We start from the raw sequence: 22,485 nt of genomic DNA, 5'->3' as shown, positions 1-22,485 counted from the left end.
AGACCGTTCTGGAGGGTTCCCCAACTTCTCCACCGAATAACCTCTAGCTAGCTCTGTAGTTTATCGGGCCACGAAGCAAAAGAACAGAACAGAATAGAACGTCTGACACAACAAAATAGTGGTGTTGGACCAAAATGTAACTATATAACAGGAAATAAACCTTGTATGAAGTACGAGTACGCGCTACGAAGGTTGGAGAGCGTAACGTGAGAAGGGCAATCCAGGTTTAGCGTCGGCACCCTCCATTACGACAGCCTAGACCCTTGGGCCTTGGCTTCAGATTTGCCCCGCCCAGACCGCCCGCCCTTTGGGAACAGTCACTAACCTCCAGCTCCGCCTCCATTTCATTTCGCTTCATTCTCGTCGTCTCCCCAGACACAAGATAAGGGCTGACAGTCCCCTCTTCTGTCCTCCTCTGTCAACATCTTCGCCGTCTGCGACTCGACCATCGCTTACCCTCCGACACGAGCGTACCCTCCGAATCGCCATGTCCTCTACCGCAACAGCTGCAGTGGCCACTGCCACGGGCGCCCATCCCCAGGGCGGCATCATCGAAGGCCTCAACCCGATCCACTACAATCCCAAAGACCCCATCGCGCTCTTCATCGTACAAGCCTTCATTATCATAATCTTCTGCCGCCTGCTCCAATGGCCGCTCTCCAAGTTCGGCCAGCCGCGAGTCATCGCAGAAGTCATCGGCGGCATCGTCCTCGGCCCCTCCGTAATGATGCGCATCCCCGGCTTCAAGGAGAACATCTTCCCCACCGAGTCCATGCCCGTCCTCAGCAACGTCGCCACCATCGGTCTCCTGCTCTTCCTCTTCCTCGTCGGTCTCGAAGTCGATACGCGCATGTTCAAGTCCAATTGGCGCGTCGCTGTCAGCGTTGGCCTGGCTAGTATGATGCTGCCCTTTGGTCTTGGTGTTGCTGTTGCTTGGGGCTTGTATGAGGAATATGGCGATGAGGGGACCATGAAGGATATGGAGTTTGGCACTTTTGCTCTTTTCATTGGAACTGCGCTTGCCATTACCGCTTTTCCAGTTCTTTGCCGTATTCTTTCTGAGCTTCAACTTCTTTCGACTTCGGTCGGTGTCACTGTTCTTGCTGCGGGCATTGGCAACGACGTTGTTGGCTGGGTTCTTCTCGCCCTGAGTGTCGCTCTCGTCAACAACGCCAATGGCCTCACAGCGCTCTATGTCTTCTTGACCGCAGCAGCTTGGGTTCTCTTTCTGGTTTATGCTGTTCGGCCAGTCTTTCTCTGGGTTTTGCGACGCACCGACAGCATCCAGAATGGCCCATCCCAGGGCATCACTACCTTGACTCTTCTCCTCGTCTTGGCCTCATCCTGGTTCACCGGTAAGATCACTGTTCCCATTCGCTGTCATATCTAACGTTATATAGCTGCCATTGGTGTACACGCCATTTTCGGTGCGTTTCTTATAGGTCTCATCTGTCCGCACGACGGTGGTTTTGCCATCAAGTTGACCGAAAAGATTGAAGATCTCGTCGGCTCTATACTTCTGCCACTTTATTTTGCCCTCTCTGGTCTCAATACTGATCTTGGTCTGCTCAACGATGGCACTACATGGGGCTATGTCATTGCCATCATTGCATGCGCCTTCTTTGGCAAGATCATCGCCGGTACATTGGCCGCCCGTCTCACCAAATGTCTCTGGCGAGAAAGCTTGACAATCGGTGCCTTGATGAGTTGCAAGGGTCTTGTAGAGCTCATTGTGCTGGTAAGTTACTCGTCCCTGGTGGATTATACCGCGCTAACAGTTCTAGAACATTGGTCTTCAAGCCGGCATTCTCTCCAGTCGAACCTTCACCATGTTTGTTGTCATGGCAGTCGTAAGTATTCTCCTTTTTATTCGCCCAATTCTCCGCTGATTGAGTTAGGTTACCACCGTGACAACATCCCCGCTCACTAAATGGCTTTACCCTGTCTGGTATCGCCAGAAGGTCGACAAGTGGCGACGAGGAGAGATTGACTGGGATGGAAACCCTCTCCAGACTGAAGCTCAAACTTCTGAGCACAAGATGGAAGAGGCTCTCGACAAGTCTCAAACTCATCGCCTCATTCTTCATCTCCGCCTCGACGCTCTTCCCGGACTTTTCAACCTCGTGTCGCTTCTCGGAGGATCTCGAAAGCCCACTCATGCTCTTCCAGACTCAACCGTTGAGGCCGCCGACTCCACTTCTGAGGAAAAGACCCAGCCGATTCCCAATCGCCCCCTTGAAGTTCGTGGCGTACGTCTCATGGAGTTGACAGACCGTACATCCTCAGTCATGCAGTCTGCCGAGCTTGATGAGTTCGCTTCCCGTGATGCTGTCTTCTCCGCGTTCCAGACCTTCTCTCGCCTCAACGGTGTAGCTGTTGCTGGTCAGGTCTCCATCATTCCTACCAATGCTTACGCAGAGACCATTGTCAAGTATGCCGAGGAAGCCAGATCCGACTTTATGCTCATTCCATGGAGTACCTACGGAGGTTTGGCCGAGGAGACTTCTGCTGCTGTTGCATTGACCGAGACCGGTAACCCTAACGATCGCTTCTTCAGCAGAACGTACATCGACTACGTTGCCGCCGCTGTTCAGCGCTCGACTTGCACGACGGGTATCTTCATCAACCGCAATCCTAACAGCGATGCTTTGTCCAGAAAGCCAACTCTCACCCGAACCCGCACCGGTCTATCAGTTCACAGCGCCCACGATGGCGCCATCATCCATAGACCCGTAGACCAGCGCCAAAGCATATTTGTGCCCTTCATCGGCGGTAAAGACGACCGCGCCGCTCTCCTCTTCGCCCTTCAGCTCGCTCACAACCCTCACGTCTCAATCCATGTCATTCATCTTCACTTCAACGAAGACGATCACATCGCTCCCGACGACAAGAACATCGAGAGTGTCCCATCGGCCAGCGACTTGGACCTCCTCAACACCGCCAAGAGCAACGCCTCTGGCAAGCTCGAGGGCCGGGTGAACTTTGTCGAGATCTCTGTTGATTCAGTCCGCAACCTTCCTGACCTCGCTGTCGCTCACGCTCGCGAGACCGTTGGCAAGTCTCGTCTGAGCGTTGGTGATTTGATCGTCGTTGGTCGTGAGCACGCGCTCTTTGACAATGCTCTCGCTGAGGACTTTGGTGTTGAGAGGGACTTTCAGCGGACTGTTGGTGTGTTGGGTGATAGGTTTGCTAGAGCTGGGATTGATGCTGGGTTGTTGGTCATTGATGATAAGCAGGGTAAGGTCTAGGCTTTGGATAGACTTGGATTGGGTTTCAGTTGGCATTTGAGATTGGATCTTGGATTTGTTATTGAGATATACCATATATGACGGTGTTGAATACGATTTATGAATACATATTTGATCTTCTTGAGCTGTTGTTTGAGTATATGCCGTAGAGTTTTGTATGGTCTCTTGATCCTTATGGACAGAACTTAGGGCCTTTAAGCTAAGTACCAGAAAGACTTAGGTAAATTTAGTATAACTTGGTATATATTTACTATAACCCAGGTAAATCTAGTATACCTTAGTCTAGGTTTAGTGAACTACGGACTAGGCGTTTTCTTCAAGAAATCTCATCCATCTTTCGCTTCTGACCTCCAGGAGTTGACAGGACGCTCAGAACCAAAGCCCCTGTCTCCACTGCCTTTTCCGCTTTCTCAGCTGATTGAGCTACTTTTCTGCGTAGGGCGTTCATCTCTTGCTCGACTTTCTTCTCCCCAAAGAGTACCCTGGCGTCCAAACCAGCGACTGTCTCCCGGAGTGCTTCGACAACCCTCTTGAAGCTGTTGGTCGAATTTTGTGCGGCTTTGAGCTGCTTGATCTCTTTTCGGAGGGTTTCCATGTCGCTCTTATTCTTCTGTAGTTCGCTGTTGGTCGTCTCTTGTGCGCGGGCTTGCGATGCTTTAGACTCAGCGAGTTGTTTCTCAAGATTGGTGACTTGTTTTCTTGCGTCTTCGAGTTCGCGGTTTGTCGAGGCGAGGCTCTTTTCCGATGCGTACACGCTGTCTGCGTCGCCGAAATGCTTGAGGGCATCAGGGAGATGGTCTTTGATAGCAGCGCTGAGACCATTGACTGTTGAGTCGTTGATCTTTTTCTTGATTGTCTTTGCTCGCTCCTCGATGGAGTCTTCATTAGGTGTAGGGGCAATTTCTCCGTTGAAAAGCCTCACTTCGGTTTCGCGGTTCATAATCATGGGATAAATGATCTCGTCGGTCGGAAACTCTACGCCCCAGACATCTGACATGTCTTTGCGAATGTCTTCGAGAAATGGATGCCCTGGGCCCAGCCAGGCAGCCATGAAAAACCAGTCTGGATAGCCAACTTGCTTTTCGATGCCATGCTCTCCGGCCAATCTCTGGTATGGCATCATGCTGCTAACTTTGGTTTTGCTGATACTTCCCATATTCGGTGTGGTTTTCATTGTCTGCATGACAGCCTGCTTGAGCCTTAGTGCAAGGTCAAGCGGCATTGTCTGCTGCACCTCCTTGAAGGCAGCAATGATGCTCTTGGACAAACACACGGTCGTGGGTTCATATGGAAGGTCACTCAGATGCATTGGAACCTTCGTCGGCGCATTCAAGAGCTTTACGAAGTCTCTGTCCTGTAACATATCTGTCAGAATCGCGGGCGCGAAGCGTGGGATGATGTACATACTTGGGCTCTTGTAGAGCCATCGTGAGGACGAAATCGAACCCCGAGTCGAAACGGAGAGTTGACTTGCCCATTGGTGGGTGTTGCAGAGACCGGCGCATTCTGTTCCTTAGTTGAGGAAGCGTTCCTGAGGCGAAGTTTAACCATTGAAGTGATACGCAAGCAGGAGGGTGGCTGATGCTAATGGTGTGTTTGTTGTATGTCGTTGGGTGGTTGTTGTTTGTGGAGGAAGAATGCAAGGCACGTTGAATGAAATAAGTTTGTGTGAGGATGGAGATAGATCAGCAGGCAGAAGTACCTAGTCTAGACGAAAATATTGACACCGCATCATCCCCTTCAACGCACCCAAATTGCCTACTTCTCCCATGTTGGAACGTCAGCTGCGCTTCTGATTCAGCGACATGAAACCCAATCTCTGGACCTTCGAGATCCTCCTATTTATATCCCACTTCCTTCTCCGTTCCTCTTCTTTCAACCTCATCATCTTCAAACACTTTACTTCTAAGCTTCCATTCACCTTACTCTACTTCACTTCTTCAGCAACTACACTAAACACAATGTCATCCCAAAGTCCCAGCAGCTCCTCAAACAATCCTCCCGACAATAGACCCTCCGAACTGAGGAAGCTCAGCTTCGTCGCTTCATTCGAGCACCAGAAGTTTCTCGAAGATGTCAGCAGCCAGGCCTACGATCTCGGCCTCAAAGCCGGTCAAAAGCAAACCAACCTCCATCCAGATGACGAAACCCAGGCTCTCATCCTCAGCCTGACCGACCGCAATGACGAGCTGCAGAAGCAGATCAATGACCGCCCAGCTGATTCTCTACTCGATCTCGCCAGGGAGATTCGTAAGTACAGTTGTCCTACTACATATTGTAATGGCCTAATCATGACCTCAGGCAACAATGTCAGCGCGGCCCATCGCGCCGTGAGTGCTGCGAGTCTTGCTGGTTCTCTCAAGCGGAACGACGTTCGAATTCTTAGAGAGACGTGCAGTGTGCTCTCGGAGCTGGAGTATAAGTGCAAGGAGCGCGTTGAGGAGATGTCACGCGGTGCGCTGAAGAGAGATGGAGACGGATTGGAGCGTGAGCTCAGCAACAAGCGTCCGTTTCTGGGATAGGTACAGAAGGGTTGATGCGATGGGGGCCTTGGGGAGTGGGTAAACATCAGGCCTTGATACAAGGCGTTAGCATAAACTCAGAAAAAGGGACCCTAAACTTAGGCTAGCTTTAATGAGGATTGAGGTCCCAAGTTTTGGCTCCTCCTTTAGGGGTTGTAATGGGCTATGGCATGGCTATGGGCAGGCAGATACTCTTGGGCAGGGTATGGGAACTAGACAAATACGTTCAAAAGACATTTAGCCTCTAAGACATTTGCGTTCGCTTTGAAGTTCTCTGTTTCTTGCAATCTCATGGTGGAGGAGTGCAAGACTCCTGTGGCACTTAGTGGTTTACTTCGTCTGATCTTGATGCTGCAGCTGAGTCTACTTCGTCTTATTTCCGTAGCATTATACCCTTATTCGAGCCATTTTGACCCAGCACTTGTCAACAGTGGCACGGTCACTTTTTCATATCATCCATAAATATTACTTGAGCATCATTCTTGTCGGCCCGCTTCGAATTCTTCCTTTTCCTTTTTCCCTTTTCCGTAAACCTCCTCAGAACTCTTTATACTTTCCCCCAACATCTCTGAACTCGCCTGAACTCTTCATCTTCACGTTCACAAAGGCTCATCATAATGACTCTCAACACCAGACTCAAGCGCAAATCTCTCCCCTCCTCCCCTCCCAAGCCCTCATCTCCGGTCTCCAAGTCCCTCGCCTCCTCCTCACCTCCCAAAGCCCGATCTGCCAACTCATTCCGCGGCTCCTCCAAGATCTGCCCCGTCTGCAAAGCCGTGCTCGTCAACCGCAACGGCAGCCTCGCGCGTCACATTGAACGCCATGCAAAACTCGCCAAGATCGAGGTCTGAACCCTTCTCCTCTTCTCCTCTCCCAAGTCTGACTTTCGTCCAGGCTATGAACTTTGAGATCAATCTTCCCCGACTGGACACTCCTGACTTCGACGTCAAGCTCGCTCAGAAAATGTGGCAGTCCGTCCCTGCACGACGTCGCGCAACCGGTGGAGTCTTTCTCGATGGACCGCTCGCTGGAGAGGGTTTCTTTGAGGGAATGCCAAATTGTTTTCTCCCCAATGGACGAGTCAAGCCGAAGTGGGCGTGGATCAAGAAGGATCTTGATGCGAGGGTTGGACGCGGTCCTTTGAGGGCTCTCAAGAACGCGAATGCCAACGCTGGATCTGCCCTTGACAGCAACGATTTCATGGAGATCTAGGGGCACATTCAATGGTTTTTTTTTGTATGGAATTAGCAGTCAAGAGAGGCAGAATGGTGTTGGCTACGAGGGCAAACAAGGACAATCGCGTTTCCGTGTTATTTCCGGATTTCAAGCTGCGTTTCATATTCACATTTCGGCTGCCCCCATCTTCAGCAAACCTCATATTTTGGAACAATCACTCAACACACAGCGATTCAACAGCTTAGTAAGGTCCAATAACCTAAATTGTATCATAAATTGCAGACCATGCCTTTTTATAGCATTATGATACTTGAGAAGAGACAAACATGAAACGTTTGAGACAAAACAGCTGGTGAGATCTGTGTGTATAAATTGTGACCCCCTCACACTCAGTGATACGCTTCATGCTATCAAGGCCACGATGTTTCTTGTGTTAAAATGAATGTTACGCTGAGATTGAGCTCTGTCTCTATTTCGAAGTGATGGTGTCGTTGGCGAACCCCGCTATGTACATATCTGCGCGTATCTGTTATCGCAATCTACTGAGCTTATCGGCTCCGTTTAGTAACTGTCCTCGGGGAGCGAAAACATCAGCCCTTGGGACTAAGTACGAAAATAAACTTGATAGAGTGTATCCTAAGTTTAGCCTCAGACTAGTTAAGTCTTCTCAGTATTTAAGATCATGATCCTGGATTCTCTTTCCTCCACTAGCTGTCCACGGCATCCAAAGCACCAACTCTGCTCAGTACATGACAACATGAAGAGATCTTCAGCCTATGTATTACTGCTGAAGTCTCGGACAGTTTGTCTAGTCACCTGTCTCATCCATGAGTTGACTAATCGACCCAAAGTCAATTGACCTTTGACAGCGTTTGCTTAACATATGAAGGTAGAACTAGGTTCTCTCTGCTGGAATAAGCTCACAGCCACAAATCTCAACTGCAAATAACACTTCTAGCCCACAACTTGTGAAGGTAGAACAAAGGATCAATTCCTGCTACCTGTACAAGTCATCTCAAATGCAAACAGAATCAACCAAGACAATTCAAAAGCCAAATAGCTTATTCACGTCAAGACACTCAAACGGTAAATTCATGTAATATGTATTTACATTGCTCAAAAAGGCAATCTATTCATAGAATATGGTGGTATCTCAACAACTAAATTTATAGCAACTCTTGCAAGTGGGAGGTAGTCACATCTTCTCAATGTCCCTAGGAGCAGCGGGCTCCTCATGCTCCTCAGAGATCTTGTTCTCCAGAGCGTTGGGCTGGTAAGTGCCCTTGTACTCAGACGCCTTGAGCATGTTCCACTTGTCCTCCTCAGCGTCGAGATGCTTGAAGTTGAACCAGAAGGCAACACCACCGACGAAAGCGATGACGGCAACAACGACGTAGTTCCAGACGAGGAGAGGGTCGCCGGAGAGAGGGGTGAAAGCCTGGCCGATGGCGGAGGCAAAAGCGGACATGAAGAGATTAACAGACATGACGAGAGACTTCATGTTGTCGGGAGCCTTGGAGTAGGCATACTCGTAGGATGTGACATTGGCGAAGATCTCACCGAGACCGATCAGGATGTAAGGTAGGCACTGAGCCCAAACGTTGATGTCGGCGGGTTTACAACCTTCTGTATTGGCATACTTGCCGCAGGGGCTCTTTTCATAAATGAAATGTTGCATGACAGCCGATGCAACCATGGCGAGGGCCGAGATGATGAAACCGGTTGTCATACGCTTGATGGGGGTGAAAGCGATGCCCATCTTGCGGAGGCCAGGGTAAAGAAGGTGATCAATGAGAGGGACCATGATGACAATAGAAATGGGGTTCAGGTTCTGAATGACATCATTGGGAACACCATTGAGAACCATGGTAGAGGCCTGAGTGGTGAGGTTACCAGTCATCTGGTTGTAAGCCAGATGGAAGACGGGCAAGTAAAGGAAGACCTTGCAGGCCATCAAACCACGGCGGACCTCGTCGACCCAGGCATCATCGTAGGTCATCCAAGCAGGGCGCTGATCAACAGGAATCTGAGAGGGTTTGGCGTGCTCCCAGTTGAAGCTGAAGAAAGAGCTGCGCTTGCGGACGTAGAAGAACATGCGCAAGAACTTGGATAGGACGGAACCAGTGGCGGGCTTGAGCTTGTACTTCTTCTTGTTGAGAGCGAGGACAATTGGGGCGACGAGGAAGAAGATGGTAGGGATGAAGAAGGCGAGCCAGAAAGAGTGATACTTCTCAACGTAGACCATTGCGATCTGGCCGCAGACGGAGCCGATGTTGATAGCCAGGTAGAAGTAGAGGAAGACACGGGTGTTGGTCACAGCGGGATCGACAATGACACGCTCACCATTGCGTACCTCGACGCGCATCTTTGTGTCCTCATTCTGGTCAGCGAGGAGGGGCGAGACGTTGGCCTTGAAGAAACCGGTTCCGACGCAGAGAACGAGGAGACCGACGATGAAGGCGCCGAAAGCGGGATCCTTGCGGACAATGACAGTGGGAGAAGAAGCAGCGACGAGGATGACGTGAGCGCATGTAGAGATGGCAATGGCGATGTGAAGAGTGAGGAAACGACCGAGCTTGGCATCTGCAATCCAGGCACTTTTGAGGGTATTAGCACAAGACGCACAACGACATGTTAAAAGAGTAAGGCGACTCACCCAACAAGGGGCATGAGATAGGCAAAGAACTGGTTGAACAGGGAAATACCCTGCGCGGCCTTGGGTCCCATACCAAGCGCACCAGCCTGAGCCTGGGGATCGTTGGGGTCAAGCGGCGCACCCGTGGTCGAACCATTAGGCAGCGGCTTCGCGACGAAGTTGGTGTACAGGACCGCGGAGCCGTAGTAGGAGAAGCGCTCGCAGGCCTCTACGAAGGCGATGGTGTACATAGCCCACTTGATCTTTCCGGAGACGCGGCGCAGCGTCTGCAGCTCCTCCTCGGTGGGGAGCTCATCGTCCGAGTCGGAGACGGAGCGCTGGCGTGTCACGTCGATGGAGCCCTTGCCGGCGATCTGGGGGATGCCGTGCGTCTCTGGATCGGCGAGGCCAGAGCGGGCGATGGCGTCTGTGTCGAGGTGACCTGCGGTGGTCATTTTGACGAGATCAAACTGTCAAAAGAGAGAGAGAGGAGAGGGTTGAGAGGGATGAGAGAAGCCTGGGTCTGGCTGGGGATGTGAAGGATAATTATACATGAGACGATTTTATCTACGGGGTTCAAGCAATCACTCCATTATGGATCCCCTTGATTGCCACCTTCTCAAAAAGCGAACAAGGTGACGGACGATCCCAGCTTGATACAGACGCAGCGAAGAAACCCCAGAGTCGCAGGTCAAAGTAACCTTAGACAACAGAGTTGTTTAGTGGAGAACGACCTTATCTGCCAAGGGAGCCAATAGGAACGAGATGTTTTTGACGACAAAAGTTCCTGGATGGAGGTTAGGCCACATGCGGGGATTGGCCCGAGCACTAGTTTGTACGGGATCGGTCCTTTTGCCATGATACCCAACGGGGAAGGTCGACATTCTCGTAACGTCGGCCGAAGGAGTGGATTCTGTTTTTTGTTCGAGAACATTTTAATCGGTAGGACCATATCTGTTTGACCCAGTGAAGTGGTTTAGTATCAGGGGAGAACCTGGTAAGAGATGTCTAGAATTGCAACAGTGACATTAAATAATGCAAATGATCCATTCAATATATCTTCTAGACTTGAAGTGCCTCGGCTTGGACGTCGGATCTGGGCGCCCTCCGGCTCCGAATATTATTATATCACGTCTTGGCTGCCATTGGGGCCAAGCCACCAGCTCGTGGCGTGGCGTCTTCAGCTGCCAATGCGCCAAGAGTGGTGAAGCCAATTCGCCTGGCTTGGCCTTACAATTGGATGTTGGTAGCAAGATCAACGTCGCCTCTCCGTTTTGCAAAGGGATGGAGCATTGAGTGGCTTGAACGTGTCATTGGGGTCTTGGCGGTGACATTTGAGGGGCGAGGGTAGTGTGCTTGGTTATGAGTTTCATTCCCATCATCAAGTTGAGTTGTGATATGAGCGTAATTCGCATGTCTCATAAGCCATATCTAGATCAGTAATCTCATATCATCAATATCCTTCGCGAGTACTTCAAAATTGCCTGATCTCAGCACGTCATCCCAACATCTTCTTCTTCAACCTCGTTTTTACCCTAAAGCTCATGTAACGGTAACCTTCCTAAAGCGGTTAAACTGGTTACAGCTTCGGGAATATCTCTGTCCACTATTCCCGGCCAAGCTAAACGAATTTTCACTGCCGTCGGTTGAGATCAATGGAAGAAAGATAGTGGCAATCTGTTAATTAAATGTTGAACATGCAGTGCACGATGCTACCTTGCTCAAGAAACTGCATATTGCCTGTCATGTCCCCAGTCCCCACTGAATTAACATTAACATTTTAACATCAGACGCACGCGTCAACCTCGTAAAACGGATCTCGTTACCTCACAGATTCACCACCCAGCTTCCCCTTTTGGCACTTCTCCAGATAAGCTTGCAAACAAGGTTCTTTTTCTTTTCGCGGGGGAACTCTATTTATTATGTAAGAGTTGATCCGTCAAATCTGACAATTACCCAACTGTTTCTTTACTAACCTTTCTCTCGTCTGCTTCGCGCGTTTAACAACTGCCAAGAAAAGACCTACACGCGCGTGGCGTCGGAACTTTTGACGCGCCCCACGGCCTTTTGGAACCTGCCAAGATAACCTCCCCCCTGTAGTTTACGGACCCAGGCAGAAATTCCCAGTGCAGAGGACCCTTTGCTTAGCGCCTCGGACTCCCTTGAGTTTCTCCACTTGCGTTTTCCCCAATCGAGTTTTCTCCAAATTTCTCAAGTAATGAAAACGTTTTCCCCCAGATTCTTTTTTGGGGTTTGGGTACGGAGTCGTGGTCCAAGATACAGTTGAGATATCGTGCCTGACACCTTGTTATTATCTCGTAATTGAGATGAGAAATGCGGGTTAACTTCTGCAGAGGTCAGGTCAATGCAGAGCCGCATGTTGACAGGCTGGGCCAAGACGGGTACGATAGGCCATTTTCTCGGCGCCGAGTGGTAAATTCTCCGCTGAATCGCACGCAATGCCACTTGGCGTTCGGATTTCGGATTTAAATATCATGATGCACTTCTTGGCTGTCATCTTGGCGCTATTAATTGCGAGTGCTACTGAATAGGCAGGTCTATCGCAACTCTTAGGCATGCTTATGATCGAGAATGGAATCCTCATTACACATGTCAGCATCGTGTCCCCATCCAGGAACTGCTCAACCCCTGGTCCACCTTTATCCCAAACGGTGGAATGACCCGCTCAAGGCCCTGCCAACGAACTTGCAACGGTCGGCCGCGATTTGCTCGGACTGAGCGCGTGATAAGCGGGCTCTAGAATGGGAGATCGACGAGGTATGCCTTATCGCGGATGTCAGGTTGCATTTCCTAGCCCTACCGCATGGTCTGATTCTGGCCATCACTGAGCTTTGCTTTTCTCGATCTGGCTCTGGAGATCTGGATTAGCCTATTGCAGATTGCCACTTATCTGTTACATGCGATCGGTGCATGGTGATGGATTTTATGGGTGCGTCTGGACTCGCATGGAGGAGGATCCTGCGAGCACGGAATTCCGATGCTTTATCACGGACTATACGGCGTCTGACCGTAGGGGGTTGAGTGCTGGTGAGCGGGTCTCTGTTGGTAAAAAAACGAACCAGAGTGCTTGTCATGTTTGTGTATTTACCCATAGATCGAAACACCGTAGATACTTTCCTAGTCTTGCCGTTGCTGATAGGTAGCCGTTGGTCAAACCTTAGCAAGCCCATCGACTTCCGTGTCGTTAAACACTGTCGATACAACGGCGGAAGCAAGGTTGCTGACGGATGAAGGCGCTCTGACTGGTGCGTCTAAGCCCTGGAGCTTATAGATACAGACAGTCGTTATCCCCACGTGATGGCAGGCGAATTGCCAACTCTGGACGATTTCCCCAGAAAGACTAAGTGTTCTAAAATTAGGACATGCATTTCATGGTCTTCCGGCCGAGGTAGTGAAATGGCTTACCGAATGAATCCCAATGACGGGCCCGGGAATAACTTCAGCGTTCATGGCCGATAAATGCCGAGATGCAGGATATGAACCATCCAGGGATTTAAATGCCAATAAACGGAGTCGGGGCCGAGGAAGGGACATTAAAAGACTCGAGTTCCTGATGTACTTGCTACTGAAGATCGAATCATATCATCAAGTTATAGAGGACTTCATGCAGGGCTGATTCGACCCAACGAGCACATACTTCCAACCTGCGACAATGGAGACATGCTGATTTCAAGAGGCTAGATCCAGCGTTGCGGTGTATACAGCGAGATCAAAAAAAGGCTACAGCATAAAAAAGACGTTCTTTATCAATGACTATATGCGCGGAAATTCTCTCTGTATCCGAAGGCAATATCTGTCTACGGGCGAAACGATCTTAACAGAATCTCTTATGCCAGGATAGTGAAAAGCACCTGACCTCAGAGCATGATGCATCTAGAGGAGATCAATGTCAAAGAGAGAGAGAGACTTTGTTTGAGCTTTCGGATAGCCGCCTCGTCACCAGGCTCATGAACAATCAAGTTATCCGAATCAATGCCTGTAGTCATTTGTCCGATAAGTTCTGCATGAGAGGTATCATGCTGAGATTAAGCGTCGACACCTTGTTTCTAGCAGAGCCAGGTTCGCGAAGGAGGGAACAAGACGCAAGGGTCTTCCTTTAAATCAAAACCGGGTGACCATATGGAGCATGTCGAGATATTGGCGGCGATTGGGAGATATACCAGCAATAGTGCCAGCCTCATGCCATCTTCGCGCACCTCGATGGGATAGTAGGTACCTATTCCCAAAGCTGGACCAGAAGTGACTTCGCAAAGTCCGCGGTAGAGGAACTGGACAGCGAGTGGCGAGAACAGCCCGACTTCACCATCCTCGCTCCATCGTCATCGTCCTACACAACATCATTTATATAGATCCTTCAAGAATGCACATCTCAAATCAATTAAACTCAAGATCAAATCCCGCTGTCCATACCCCACTTGTACAGCTCTAGCGTGGATCATCAGCCGGCGTAGCGCGGAGCATCTCATCCAAGGTTTCTATTGTCGCCAACGCCACATTCGTCTCGGCCCAGACAATAAAGGAATGTACACCGTTTTCGTCACACCCGAAAACAAAGATCAATCAAATCGACATCATAGGGATGGAAATTTCACTGGGTAATGGAGTTGCAGATTGCAACGTCGTCTCGACGTCGTCGCGATGGCTTATCACTTGGAGCTAAGTCCCTTCTAGCTTCGTTGAAGATGTACAGATCTCAGATCAGATCAGATCATCTCAACAAGCGCCCGCACTGAAACCCCCATAAGGCTATTGTCAAATGCTTATTCCAATTCCTCCACGAAATAGCGCGATATGAACAAACTGGCTGAGGTCTACCCAATCGCATCCACCATGCACCAAACCACGCCCACGAAAAGTCGGTTAACGCCGTACGAGGTTTTTACCCATAAGCATCGCCTGTGCCGAATCCGAATATCAGGATTGCTACCCGATCTCCTGGGACTGCCTGGAATGCTAGATATCTGTATCAATAGCATTGGCATTTCGCCATCTCGAGTCCAGAATAGCCGCTTTGGGAATGAACCCGTACGCTGTGTTTGTATTTATTCTGCGTGGCTTGGAAGGAAATCTGTTGGTTCTACCTGTTTCTGTTCATCGCGAAAATCATCTCACTGGTTACCTTTTTCCCTCTGTCTCCTTCGCTGACTGGGACTGAACTGTCAGGTTTATAAGTTGCAGTGCAGAGATACTCATCATGGCGATCGAAGGGGAAGGGCCTTGGGTCATTGGGGCGATGTGGTCTTTGACGGCTGTTGCGCTTGTCTTTGTTGTGCTGAGGGCGTATACGAGGATCTTTGTCGTCAAGTCTTTCGGCATCGATGACCATGTGTACAATCTAGCCTGGGTACGCCGCGACACAAACCGACCTGGACTTCACTGATTTGTGTAGATATTCCTCCTCCTCGATACCGTCTTTACAACCGTCGCAGTTAACTACGGTGTAGGCCAAGATATGGACGATGTGATGCATAACAACCCTTCCGGCCTAGCCCCCGCGCTCATCTTCGAAGCCGTCAGCACAAGCTTCGCGATAGTAGGAATGAGTCTAGCGAAGTGGTCACTGGGCTTGTTTCTGCTTCGTCTTGTGAAACAGCAATGGCACAAGGTGGCTATTTGGATATCCATGGCTAGTCTGATGTGCGCTTCCATCACTGTCTGCTTTGTGTACTGGCTTCAGTGTATGCCGCCGAATTATCTTTGGGATAGAACTATTCCTGGTGGGCGATGTACGGTGGACACGGCGCCTGCGTCTATGTTGCTCTGCAGTGAGTACTCAGTGTGAGCGTAGTGGGTAGAGCTAACGAGAGTAGTTCTTTGTGTTGTGGTGGACTTTTTTCTTGCTGGATTCCCTTGGTTGTTTATCTGGGGGTTGCAGATGAAGATGAAGGAGAAGATTGTCATTCTCAGCAGCCTCAGTCTCGGGGTCATGTAAGAATAGGTCTTATCGTGGTCTTCAAACCCAGCTAACAATACTTTAGTGCCGGAGCATTTGGCATCAAGAGAACCCTCGAAGTACCAAAGCTTAAGAGCCCCAATCACACCAGTGCGTCTTCCTTGAAGTTTACAGTCCATGACTAACGTCAATCAGAGGACCCAGTCGGCCTAATAGTCTGGTCCGCCGCCGAAATGACCGTGACAATGATCTGCATTGGCATCCCCGTCTGCAGACCTCTTTACAAGAAGTATCTCAGCAAATGGAGTTCTCGCAACAGCAGCAAGTATCAGCAAAACTCTGGCGCCTCATTTCCTCTGCAGACCATCGGTGGAAGTGCAAAGTATCCAGCTCAGGTGCACAAGAAGGACAGCACGTCTGAAACTTCCGTGCAAGAGTATGAGCGGAGGGGTATCGGGAGTCCGTATGGCAAGAACAAAGTGTTCGCAAAAGGCGCCGAGAGATATAGTGAGAATCAGAGTGAGGAGGAGATTCTGGGGCCTGACTTCCGGAGGAGTCAACAGCAGGACATGGAAGCGCGATATTATTGAGATTACAATAATAGTAGTACATAATTGATACACGAATTGATCACAAAAATGTCAAAAAGAAACTCCGGTACAGGGAATCGAACCCTGGGCTCCGCGGTACCGATCCCTCAGAATATGAGAGCGCGAAATGTTAGCCACTACACCATACCGGATGTTGTTAAAGTTTCAGGTTCTTATTTGTAGATATGAACCATTCACTAAGTACAGCATACTGGTTATCGCTAAACCCAAGGCCATCGCTCTACGGGTCTTAACGACGTAGACGCTGCGTTACGATTCCCGACAATGATGGTGGATTTTGGCCGGATTTGGCAAATGAAAGTGTCTTGCATTGCCGTTTCTTTATTTGAACCAGTTGGTAGTCAGCTTTAACTGCGCGTGGCTTGAAGTTGTGGGAACAGAGGACGTTGCCGGCCAGATGACTTTTGGTTGTCATACCCGAATGAGCCTAACCCCGATTTTGTCTCTGTTCACATGCCAATCAGGCTATATCGCAACATGAATGTTTGACATGGTGTCCCTCTGTCTTGTTTAAATCATTTCAGAACAGGCAGAGGTTAATTACTTCTAGTATTGCATGTCTGGATAAGTGCAGTGCTGGCTCAATTGATGGATCCTCAAAAGCTTACCTCCAGGGTACGCGACGTCATTCATTAGCATCTACGCAAGCATCTTCAATCGGGCAAGGTGCACGTCGCCGAGTGGAGAGTCAATGGAAATAAATCCGCTACGGCCCGTGATCCTGGGGAAATCTTCAAGTCCGTCAACTATCTCGTATGACTCGAATTGTTTTGAAGGGAGGACTCATTCCAGCGACATTAAAACAATGTCAGCCTGAAACTGCGCAGCCTGTTTCACTACGCCGCTGATCACGATCCTCGGGCCTCTCAATTAAAATGCCCGGATCAAAACACATTGAATCAACCCGGAAACAATTAATACCAAACTCCCCGCAAAAGTCATGCGATAAAAGTTTTCGCACGAGAATCAGCGTCGTGATTGCCCGAGAAATATTCGAGATATTGAGTAAAAAGGAATAGAATCAGGGACTGAAAAAAGAAAACCCTGGCTTCGAGGCTCGTGTCAGCAGCACTGCCCTCAGCTCAGGTCAATGCAGTATAAAATTTAATTTCGCGGCACACTCATTCCAACAATCGAGATCCTTTCATTCCCCCAAGAGCCTGGCTCTCTCAAGTCAACAAAACAGATCGTCAAGGCTATCGCTGTCAATTCAACTTGCCCGAGAACCTTTCATTCCAGGCAAGACACAAAATCCCCCTTGGGCATTGAAACCCAACGCGCGGAAGCCATGGCAATTCACTGGGATACCCTGAGATTTTAAGATTGGCAGGCCAGGTACACAGACCATCCCATTGGCAGAATCCTTGGAACCCCCTGTAGAAATGGCCAAGTTGGGCACTGTTTGGGTTGTGCCGTAGACGCAGGGACCAAAAGGGCGGGAGAAGAAAAAAAAAACACACACAGCAGCCAATTCATATTATATCTAGGGGACGGACTGCGCAATTGAAAGGGTTGTTCTTGTTGCATCTCATTCCTTTTGAATACGCAGCGGGCGAAGTCTCTAGTCGCTTTTCGTGTGAGAAAGCAAGACTGTGCAGACCATGGCGCAACGACTAAGCTTCGCCCAGCTTGAACAAGCTGCACTTCACATCATCCGCCTCATCGCCGACATTCCTGGCCTGGACAACACCAAACTCGCCATCATTGGCGATTTGGCTGTCGCAAAGTATCTCTCGCGCCAGAACCGCATAGCAGTACGTCTCCCTCAGTTACGGCCCCTCTTGCGCATCACCAGCTAACACTGACGTTCTAGAGCATCGACCTTGTCATCAGCAAATCCTCCTCGCCCGGCCGCGTCAAGAAAGAAATCGTCGGCCACCCGATCAGCCCCCTCGTCGAAAAGTCCGGCACCGTTCTGTACCGCCACACAAGCGGCTGGGAGATCGAAGTCAAGCTCATCCCCGACTGGCTGAGCCCATACCTCCCCGACTCAGCGAAGCGCGTCCGCGACGTCACCAACGAAGCGACGCTGCCCTACACCTCCCTCGAGGACCTCATCATCTTCAAGATGGACGCCTGCGGTCTGCACGAGAACGACAATAGCAAGCGACGCGATGCGTGCGACGCAGCAGCCCTGCTGGAGCTGGCCTCTGAGCACGGCGCCCTGCGCCTCGACGAGGATAAGACGGAGCGTGCGGAGGAGGCGCTGGGTGATATGGTTGAGTTCTCTGATGAGAAGGACAAGGGCTGGTGGCAGCGCTGTCTGGGGATGGTGAACGATAAGCCGCGCACGCCGCAGGAGATCCTCTCCGATATTGCAGAGCGTCCCCAGACTGCGTCGTCACGCTCGTCAATCCACTCTTCCATCTCGCGCGCCTCATCCTACGCTAGCACGACATCCACGCACTCTTCTACATCCTCCATCTCCTCGACCGCTACGTGCGACGACAAGTGTCCCAAGTCACCGGCCGAGAAGAACGGACGCCCTCGCAAGATGAGCGTCACCAAGAAGACGTCGCGTCACAAGCGACACACATCCATCGGCGCGTCTACATCCGTCAGCGCTCTCGACGCGCACATGCACCGTCTTGAGCTGGACCGTCCTGCATCGCCTGGCATCGCTCTCACAAACCGTCTCTAATTTCCCTTTTTGTTTGTCACTGTGTTTGGAGTTATTGACCTGTAAACTTGGCTACTTGTACATCATAGGATACCCTCGATTCATTGTGGTTTAGCGTGTATTTTATTATGTACGAAATGGCGGGACATGTAAATGTAAAAGTTTGGCCTTGGGTTTAAAAAGTTTTGGAGTTGTGATGGCAAAAATGATGGGGGATTCAATTCGTGTATACGTTTGGTGGGTTAATTGGATGTTTTAGACCTTCTTTACTCTAGATTTTCTTTATCAATTAATTGCAAGCGATTTGTATTAGTTTTGATGTCTTCTATGCTTTGTGAGGGTGATGCGACCGTGGTGAATTTAATGTCTTGTTCTGGTGATTGATGATTTTGGAGATTGACCACGTGCTTGCATCGATGTTGCTGCGACGTCGCACAGCAACCACTTTCGCTGGATATTTGTTGATCAAATGAATGCTATTATTTATTTATTTTCATTGACTCTAATGCATTTCCCTCTCAACTGTCTTTGTCATTGCTATCTGTTGTGCAAAGTTGACTCATCGTCGAGTCATAGGGCAGCGACCATTCTAAGACAAAACATCACCAGCCAACAACCATGGGGCTGCAAGAGGCAGCATAACACGTGTCTTTTCTAAATAATGCAGCGGAAACAACATAATCACCTCTATCCATAGATCAATGCTCAATGAACTCCCATAGGTTCCCAATATCTCACTCAATGCCATTGCCTCGTCCTCGTGCTTTTCTCGTTGCCGCGAGGCGTTACCAGCCACCGCGGCACGACACGACACGCCTATGCCTTCAAGGAGGCAGCCGTAGCCAAAACCTTGACACACGCACGGGCTTTACCCGCTGTCGCATCCTATCGCTAGAAACTTGGATCTTGTTTTAATTAAAAACATGCCGAAATCCACTCCCGAAAAGCTTGTGACTTGGGGATCCTTGCCTGGGAATAACAGGGCGTCCTCAAGCGAAGCCGAGGTCGCGTCGATGACCTTTGGGCTGGTCGGGCCGTAGGTAAATGTCGCCTGAAATATGGAGGTCCGGCTCTAATGCTTCTTTCGTGGGTTATTCCCGACTTAGATGACGAGGCGATTCTGAACTTATCCTGATAAAATCGTAAAAAGCCAAGATAGCGCTAGAAAGCATTACTAGAAGTTCAATCAAGCGGCCAATTCCACCATATCACACGGGCATAATATGCAGACTCACTTCAATTAGTGCAAGGCGACATGTAACTCATCATCAGTCTGTTCCGTCGACGAATTCGGGAATAAGCCGGAGACATTCTGTCCGGCGGCGGATTAACCTAAACCGCTTCGCTTCTCAAAAATTTCGACAAAGTCCACAAGTCGAAAAATTTCGATCCAGTTGAGTATCCCGGGTAAGCAGAAAATAGCACTACGCTCAATTGGGAACACTCACAGAACGCCAAATCGACGCGATCGGTGAGAATAAAGAGAAGACATATATGCGTAACTTGCCTGGCTTTACAACGCGAGCATGTTAACAAGATAAGAGATATCTGATAGAAGGGGTTGTATTGGTGTCTTCAATTGAGTACGCTAAGAAGCCCTCCCATTCATTCCCAGCAACCTCTATGATCTTTGAAGATAACGACGATGAGACAGTCATTGATCACCCTTTCCCTCCCCCCATTCCACGACCATTGACCCGATCTCCCAGACCAGCGGCCCTTCAACAGCGTGAAGAGTACAATGTATGTGCCGTGTCTGCTCATCGTCGCCGCTAATCTGTTCGTCGACGCTTGTGGCCGTCTGCAGCTCCATACGGCCGGCTGATAGGTCCATAATCTCTCGTCATATCGATTTCATCGACTAGTAGGTGTTGGAGGACGGGGCCTTCGGGTAGTGGACCGATTTCTTCGTCTGGAGATATGCTGGCCATGTCGTTCACACCGCTTCCATCGCTTGGTTGATCCCGGTCGATGAAAAGGGGGCTTTCCTCTCTTTTGATACTTGCGCTGTCGCTGGTGTCTGAGTTGCTGGGAGAGAACGGTTCCTCGAGTTGAGCACTCGGCTCTCTGGTATTCACAGACGAGTTGACGTCGGCCGCGGATCCAGCACTCTCATTTACGGCATGGGCGTTAGTTGAGGCGCGATCTTTGCCTAACCTTTCAAAAAACTGGGCGAGTGAGAACAACCGACTAGCGCCAGATCGGATATGTAGCTTGAGGTGAGCGATCTGAAAATCGACCGCGCGTTCGGCTCGAGCAGCCCGAGCCTCAGCTTTAGCAGCGCGATGCTCCGAGGCCTTGAGGCTTTCCTTGAGATCAGCCACGTGCTTGTTCGCAGCTTGGAGACGGGCTTCGACATCAGCCAAATGCGCCCTGGCTCCCTCTTCTCGACCTTGCTCACGCTCCTTGATTAGTCTTTCGATGACATCGGTGATATCCTTCGCATCCTGCCTGTACGGAGACACGGGATCTCCAATAAAGGGGTCCATGTTGGAAGCCATGGTGATGATGGGCTGTTGAGGAACGGGATGTGACTCTGCGCGGTCGCACGATGTGGCTACAACAATCGTCAGTGAGCCAACAATGGAGAAGGAATGACGAGGGCTTGCGGAATTAACGAACCTGGTTATCTTCCTCGATCGCTTGTGAAGCGCGATGCGAGAGGTGACAGGATGAGGTCCTGTGATGTGAGGTGAAGATGGAGGTGGAGGTGGTGAGTTGAAAATCCAAAGGCGGGAGGAGTAGGAATTTGCTGCACCGAGATAGCTATGCGGTGTAATATGAGGGGCGTCTGCTCAGATGAAAATCCTCATACATTTGGCTATAGATATTTCTTGAATCAAGACACCAGCCTCACCGGTCTGCCTCACACCCACTTGACCTACAAGCGACAAAAGGTGGAACCCCAAAGCACAGACATATTCAAAGCCAGCGCTCTTCATCGCAATTGAGCCTCGAAGCTGGACTCAATCCCTTGACTCGGAATTAACGGAAGATTTCTCAAGCCGGTGCCGACCTCGAGATACGTTGATGGTTTGCCAACATCTTTACAACAACATTCTCGACAGGTCTCCTCCGATATTGGACGAGCCCAGTCCTAGTCGTTCCAGAACAGAGCTCCAGGTCAAGTGGCTGCGGATGACACTCAGAGCCAACCCCAAATTGACTCAGTGAGATAGTCGCGCGACAGAGGCGACTCAGTTCATGGCGAGTCACTTGCAATGCCGCTAATGATGCTGCTATCAATGGTCACCTTGGGACATTGCAGATGTCAGGCTGTAGATTGACTTCTGAGAGAAGAAGGCACTGTCAACAAACAAAAGAAGAACCCTGACTTTCGCTGAAAAGAAGACAGAGTCTTACATGACAGACCGCCACCACCTCCAATGCTAATCTCACAATTGTCACAGTCAAAGGATTCAGATGCCGGCGAATGCAGCATCCAATAAGGCGAGTCTCAATGCGACTTGTCCCATCTTCAATTGCCCAATCAAACACACGCCGAAGCGGATGGTCCCGCTCGTAGCCCCAAAATCTGACTGCGACCAAGCATGGGGGAGGCACGGGGATAATCTCGTAGGCGCTGATGCTAAGATCAATACTAGTGATCCATGTCAGAAGGGTGTCTCTAGTCGGAACAGTAGCGCAAAGGTAGGCTAGCTCATTAAACTTAAAAGGCTATTCTATACCTGGGGGCAATAAGTACCATCTGATTCCTTCTACGAAATCACTCTATCATACGATTTCTTACTCCTTCCT

General features: G+C 50.0%; 9 protein-coding genes and 1 non-coding gene across 10 annotated transcripts; 5 read left to right on the top strand and 5 right to left on the bottom strand.

Moving 5' to 3' along the window:
* The first annotated feature begins 370 nt into the window (after positions 1-370).
* FVEG_13139 (hypothetical protein) lies at positions 371-3,356 on the top strand. Its single transcript, XM_018902517.1, has 4 exons — positions 371-1,355; positions 1,401-1,738; positions 1,785-1,850; positions 1,899-3,356. Exons 1-4 carry the CDS (start codon positions 488-490, stop codon positions 3,246-3,248), a joined length of 2,622 nt encoding a protein of 873 aa, XP_018761280.1. The 5' UTR covers positions 371-487; the 3' UTR covers positions 3,249-3,356.
* Positions 3,357-3,564: 208 nt separating this feature from the next.
* On the bottom strand, positions 3,565-4,726 carry FVEG_13140 (hypothetical protein; the record flags this gene model as incomplete). Its single annotated transcript, XM_018902518.1, has 2 exons — positions 3,565-4,602; positions 4,652-4,726. 2 exons carry the CDS (start codon positions 4,724-4,726, stop codon positions 3,565-3,567), a joined length of 1,113 nt encoding a protein of 370 aa, XP_018761281.1.
* Positions 4,727-5,209: 483 nt separating this feature from the next.
* Positions 5,210-5,770, top strand: FVEG_13141 (hypothetical protein; the record flags this gene model as incomplete). Its single annotated transcript, XM_018902519.1, has 2 exons — positions 5,210-5,498; positions 5,550-5,770. The coding sequence occupies 2 exons, from the start codon at positions 5,210-5,212 to the stop codon at positions 5,768-5,770; spliced, it is 510 nt and encodes a 169-aa protein (XP_018761282.1).
* A 617-nt stretch (positions 5,771-6,387) lies between these two features.
* Positions 6,388-6,982, top strand: FVEG_13142 (hypothetical protein; the record flags this gene model as incomplete). The annotated part of the gene is made up of 2 exons (XM_018902520.1): positions 6,388-6,615; positions 6,665-6,982. 2 exons carry the CDS (start codon positions 6,388-6,390, stop codon positions 6,980-6,982), a joined length of 546 nt encoding a protein of 181 aa, XP_018761283.1.
* A 1,055-nt stretch (positions 6,983-8,037) lies between these two features.
* Positions 8,038-10,065, bottom strand: FVEG_13143 (POT family proton-dependent oligopeptide transporter). The gene is made up of 2 exons (XM_018902521.1): positions 9,603-10,065; positions 8,038-9,543 (listed from the first exon to the last, which is right to left on the bottom strand). The coding sequence occupies exons 1-2, from the start codon at positions 10,034-10,036 to the stop codon at positions 8,142-8,144; spliced, it is 1,836 nt and encodes a 611-aa protein (XP_018761284.1). The 5' UTR covers positions 10,037-10,065; the 3' UTR covers positions 8,038-8,141.
* A 1,878-nt stretch (positions 10,066-11,943) lies between these two features.
* FVEG_13144 (hypothetical protein) lies at positions 11,944-12,424 on the bottom strand (the record flags this gene model as incomplete). Its single annotated transcript, XM_018902522.1, has 2 exons — positions 11,944-12,181; positions 12,288-12,424. The coding sequence occupies 2 exons, from the start codon at positions 12,422-12,424 to the stop codon at positions 11,944-11,946; spliced, it is 375 nt and encodes a 124-aa protein (XP_018761285.1).
* Positions 12,425-14,796: 2,372 nt separating this feature from the next.
* On the top strand, positions 14,797-16,085 carry FVEG_13145 (hypothetical protein; the record flags this gene model as incomplete). Its single annotated transcript, XM_018902523.1, has 5 exons — positions 14,797-14,946; positions 14,992-15,367; positions 15,413-15,530; positions 15,581-15,645; positions 15,691-16,085. The coding sequence occupies 5 exons, from the start codon at positions 14,797-14,799 to the stop codon at positions 16,083-16,085; spliced, it is 1,104 nt and encodes a 367-aa protein (XP_018761286.1).
* A 62-nt stretch (positions 16,086-16,147) lies between these two features.
* FVEG_17457 lies at positions 16,148-16,237 on the bottom strand. Its single transcript has one exon. It is a non-coding gene; the product is annotated as a tRNA-Glu (tRNA).
* Positions 16,238-17,601: 1,364 nt separating this feature from the next.
* FVEG_13146 (hypothetical protein) lies at positions 17,602-19,039 on the top strand. Its single transcript, XM_018902524.1, has 2 exons — positions 17,602-17,860; positions 17,920-19,039. The coding sequence occupies exons 1-2, from the start codon at positions 17,708-17,710 to the stop codon at positions 18,745-18,747; spliced, it is 981 nt and encodes a 326-aa protein (XP_018761287.1). The 5' UTR covers positions 17,602-17,707; the 3' UTR covers positions 18,748-19,039.
* A 1,459-nt stretch (positions 19,040-20,498) lies between these two features.
* FVEG_13147 (hypothetical protein) lies at positions 20,499-21,227 on the bottom strand (the record flags this gene model as incomplete). Its single annotated transcript, XM_018902525.1, has 1 exon — positions 20,499-21,227. The coding sequence occupies one exon, from the start codon at positions 21,225-21,227 to the stop codon at positions 20,499-20,501; it is 729 nt and encodes a 242-aa protein (XP_018761288.1).
* Positions 21,228-22,485: the final 1,258 nt, after the last annotated feature.

The sequence above is a fragment of the Fusarium verticillioides genome, chromosome 6 (assembly GCF_000149555.1).
Source record: "Fusarium verticillioides 7600 chromosome 6, whole genome shotgun sequence".
Taxonomy (NCBI): domain Eukaryota; kingdom Fungi; phylum Ascomycota; class Sordariomycetes; order Hypocreales; family Nectriaceae; genus Fusarium; species Fusarium verticillioides.
Note: the sequence above shows the minus strand (reverse complement) of the source record. Positions and strands in the feature narration are given on the sequence as shown.

Excerpts from the sequence above, each read along its gene's own strand:
- FVEG_13143 (XM_018902521.1), bottom strand. The coding sequence starts at position 10,036 with ATGACCACCGCAGGTCACCTCGACACAGACGCCATCGCCCGCTCTGGC. Across the intron at positions 9,544-9,602 it reads TATCTCATGCCCCTTGTTGG|TGCCTGGATTGCAGATGCCA; the intron begins GTGAGTCGCCTT and ends TACCCTCAAAAG.
- FVEG_13146 (XM_018902524.1), top strand. The coding sequence starts at position 17,708 with ATGGCGCAACGACTAAGCTTCGCCCAGCTTGAACAAGCTGCACTTCAC. Across the intron at positions 17,861-17,919 it reads CGCGCCAGAACCGCATAGCA|AGCATCGACCTTGTCATCAG; the intron begins GTACGTCTCCCT and ends CTGACGTTCTAG.
- FVEG_13139 (XM_018902517.1), top strand. The coding sequence starts at position 488 with ATGTCCTCTACCGCAACAGCTGCAGTGGCCACTGCCACGGGCGCCCAT. Across the intron at positions 1,739-1,784 it reads TTGTAGAGCTCATTGTGCTG|AACATTGGTCTTCAAGCCGG; the intron begins GTAAGTTACTCG and ends TAACAGTTCTAG. Across the intron at positions 1,851-1,898 it reads TGTTTGTTGTCATGGCAGTC|GTTACCACCGTGACAACATC; the intron begins GTAAGTATTCTC and ends TGATTGAGTTAG.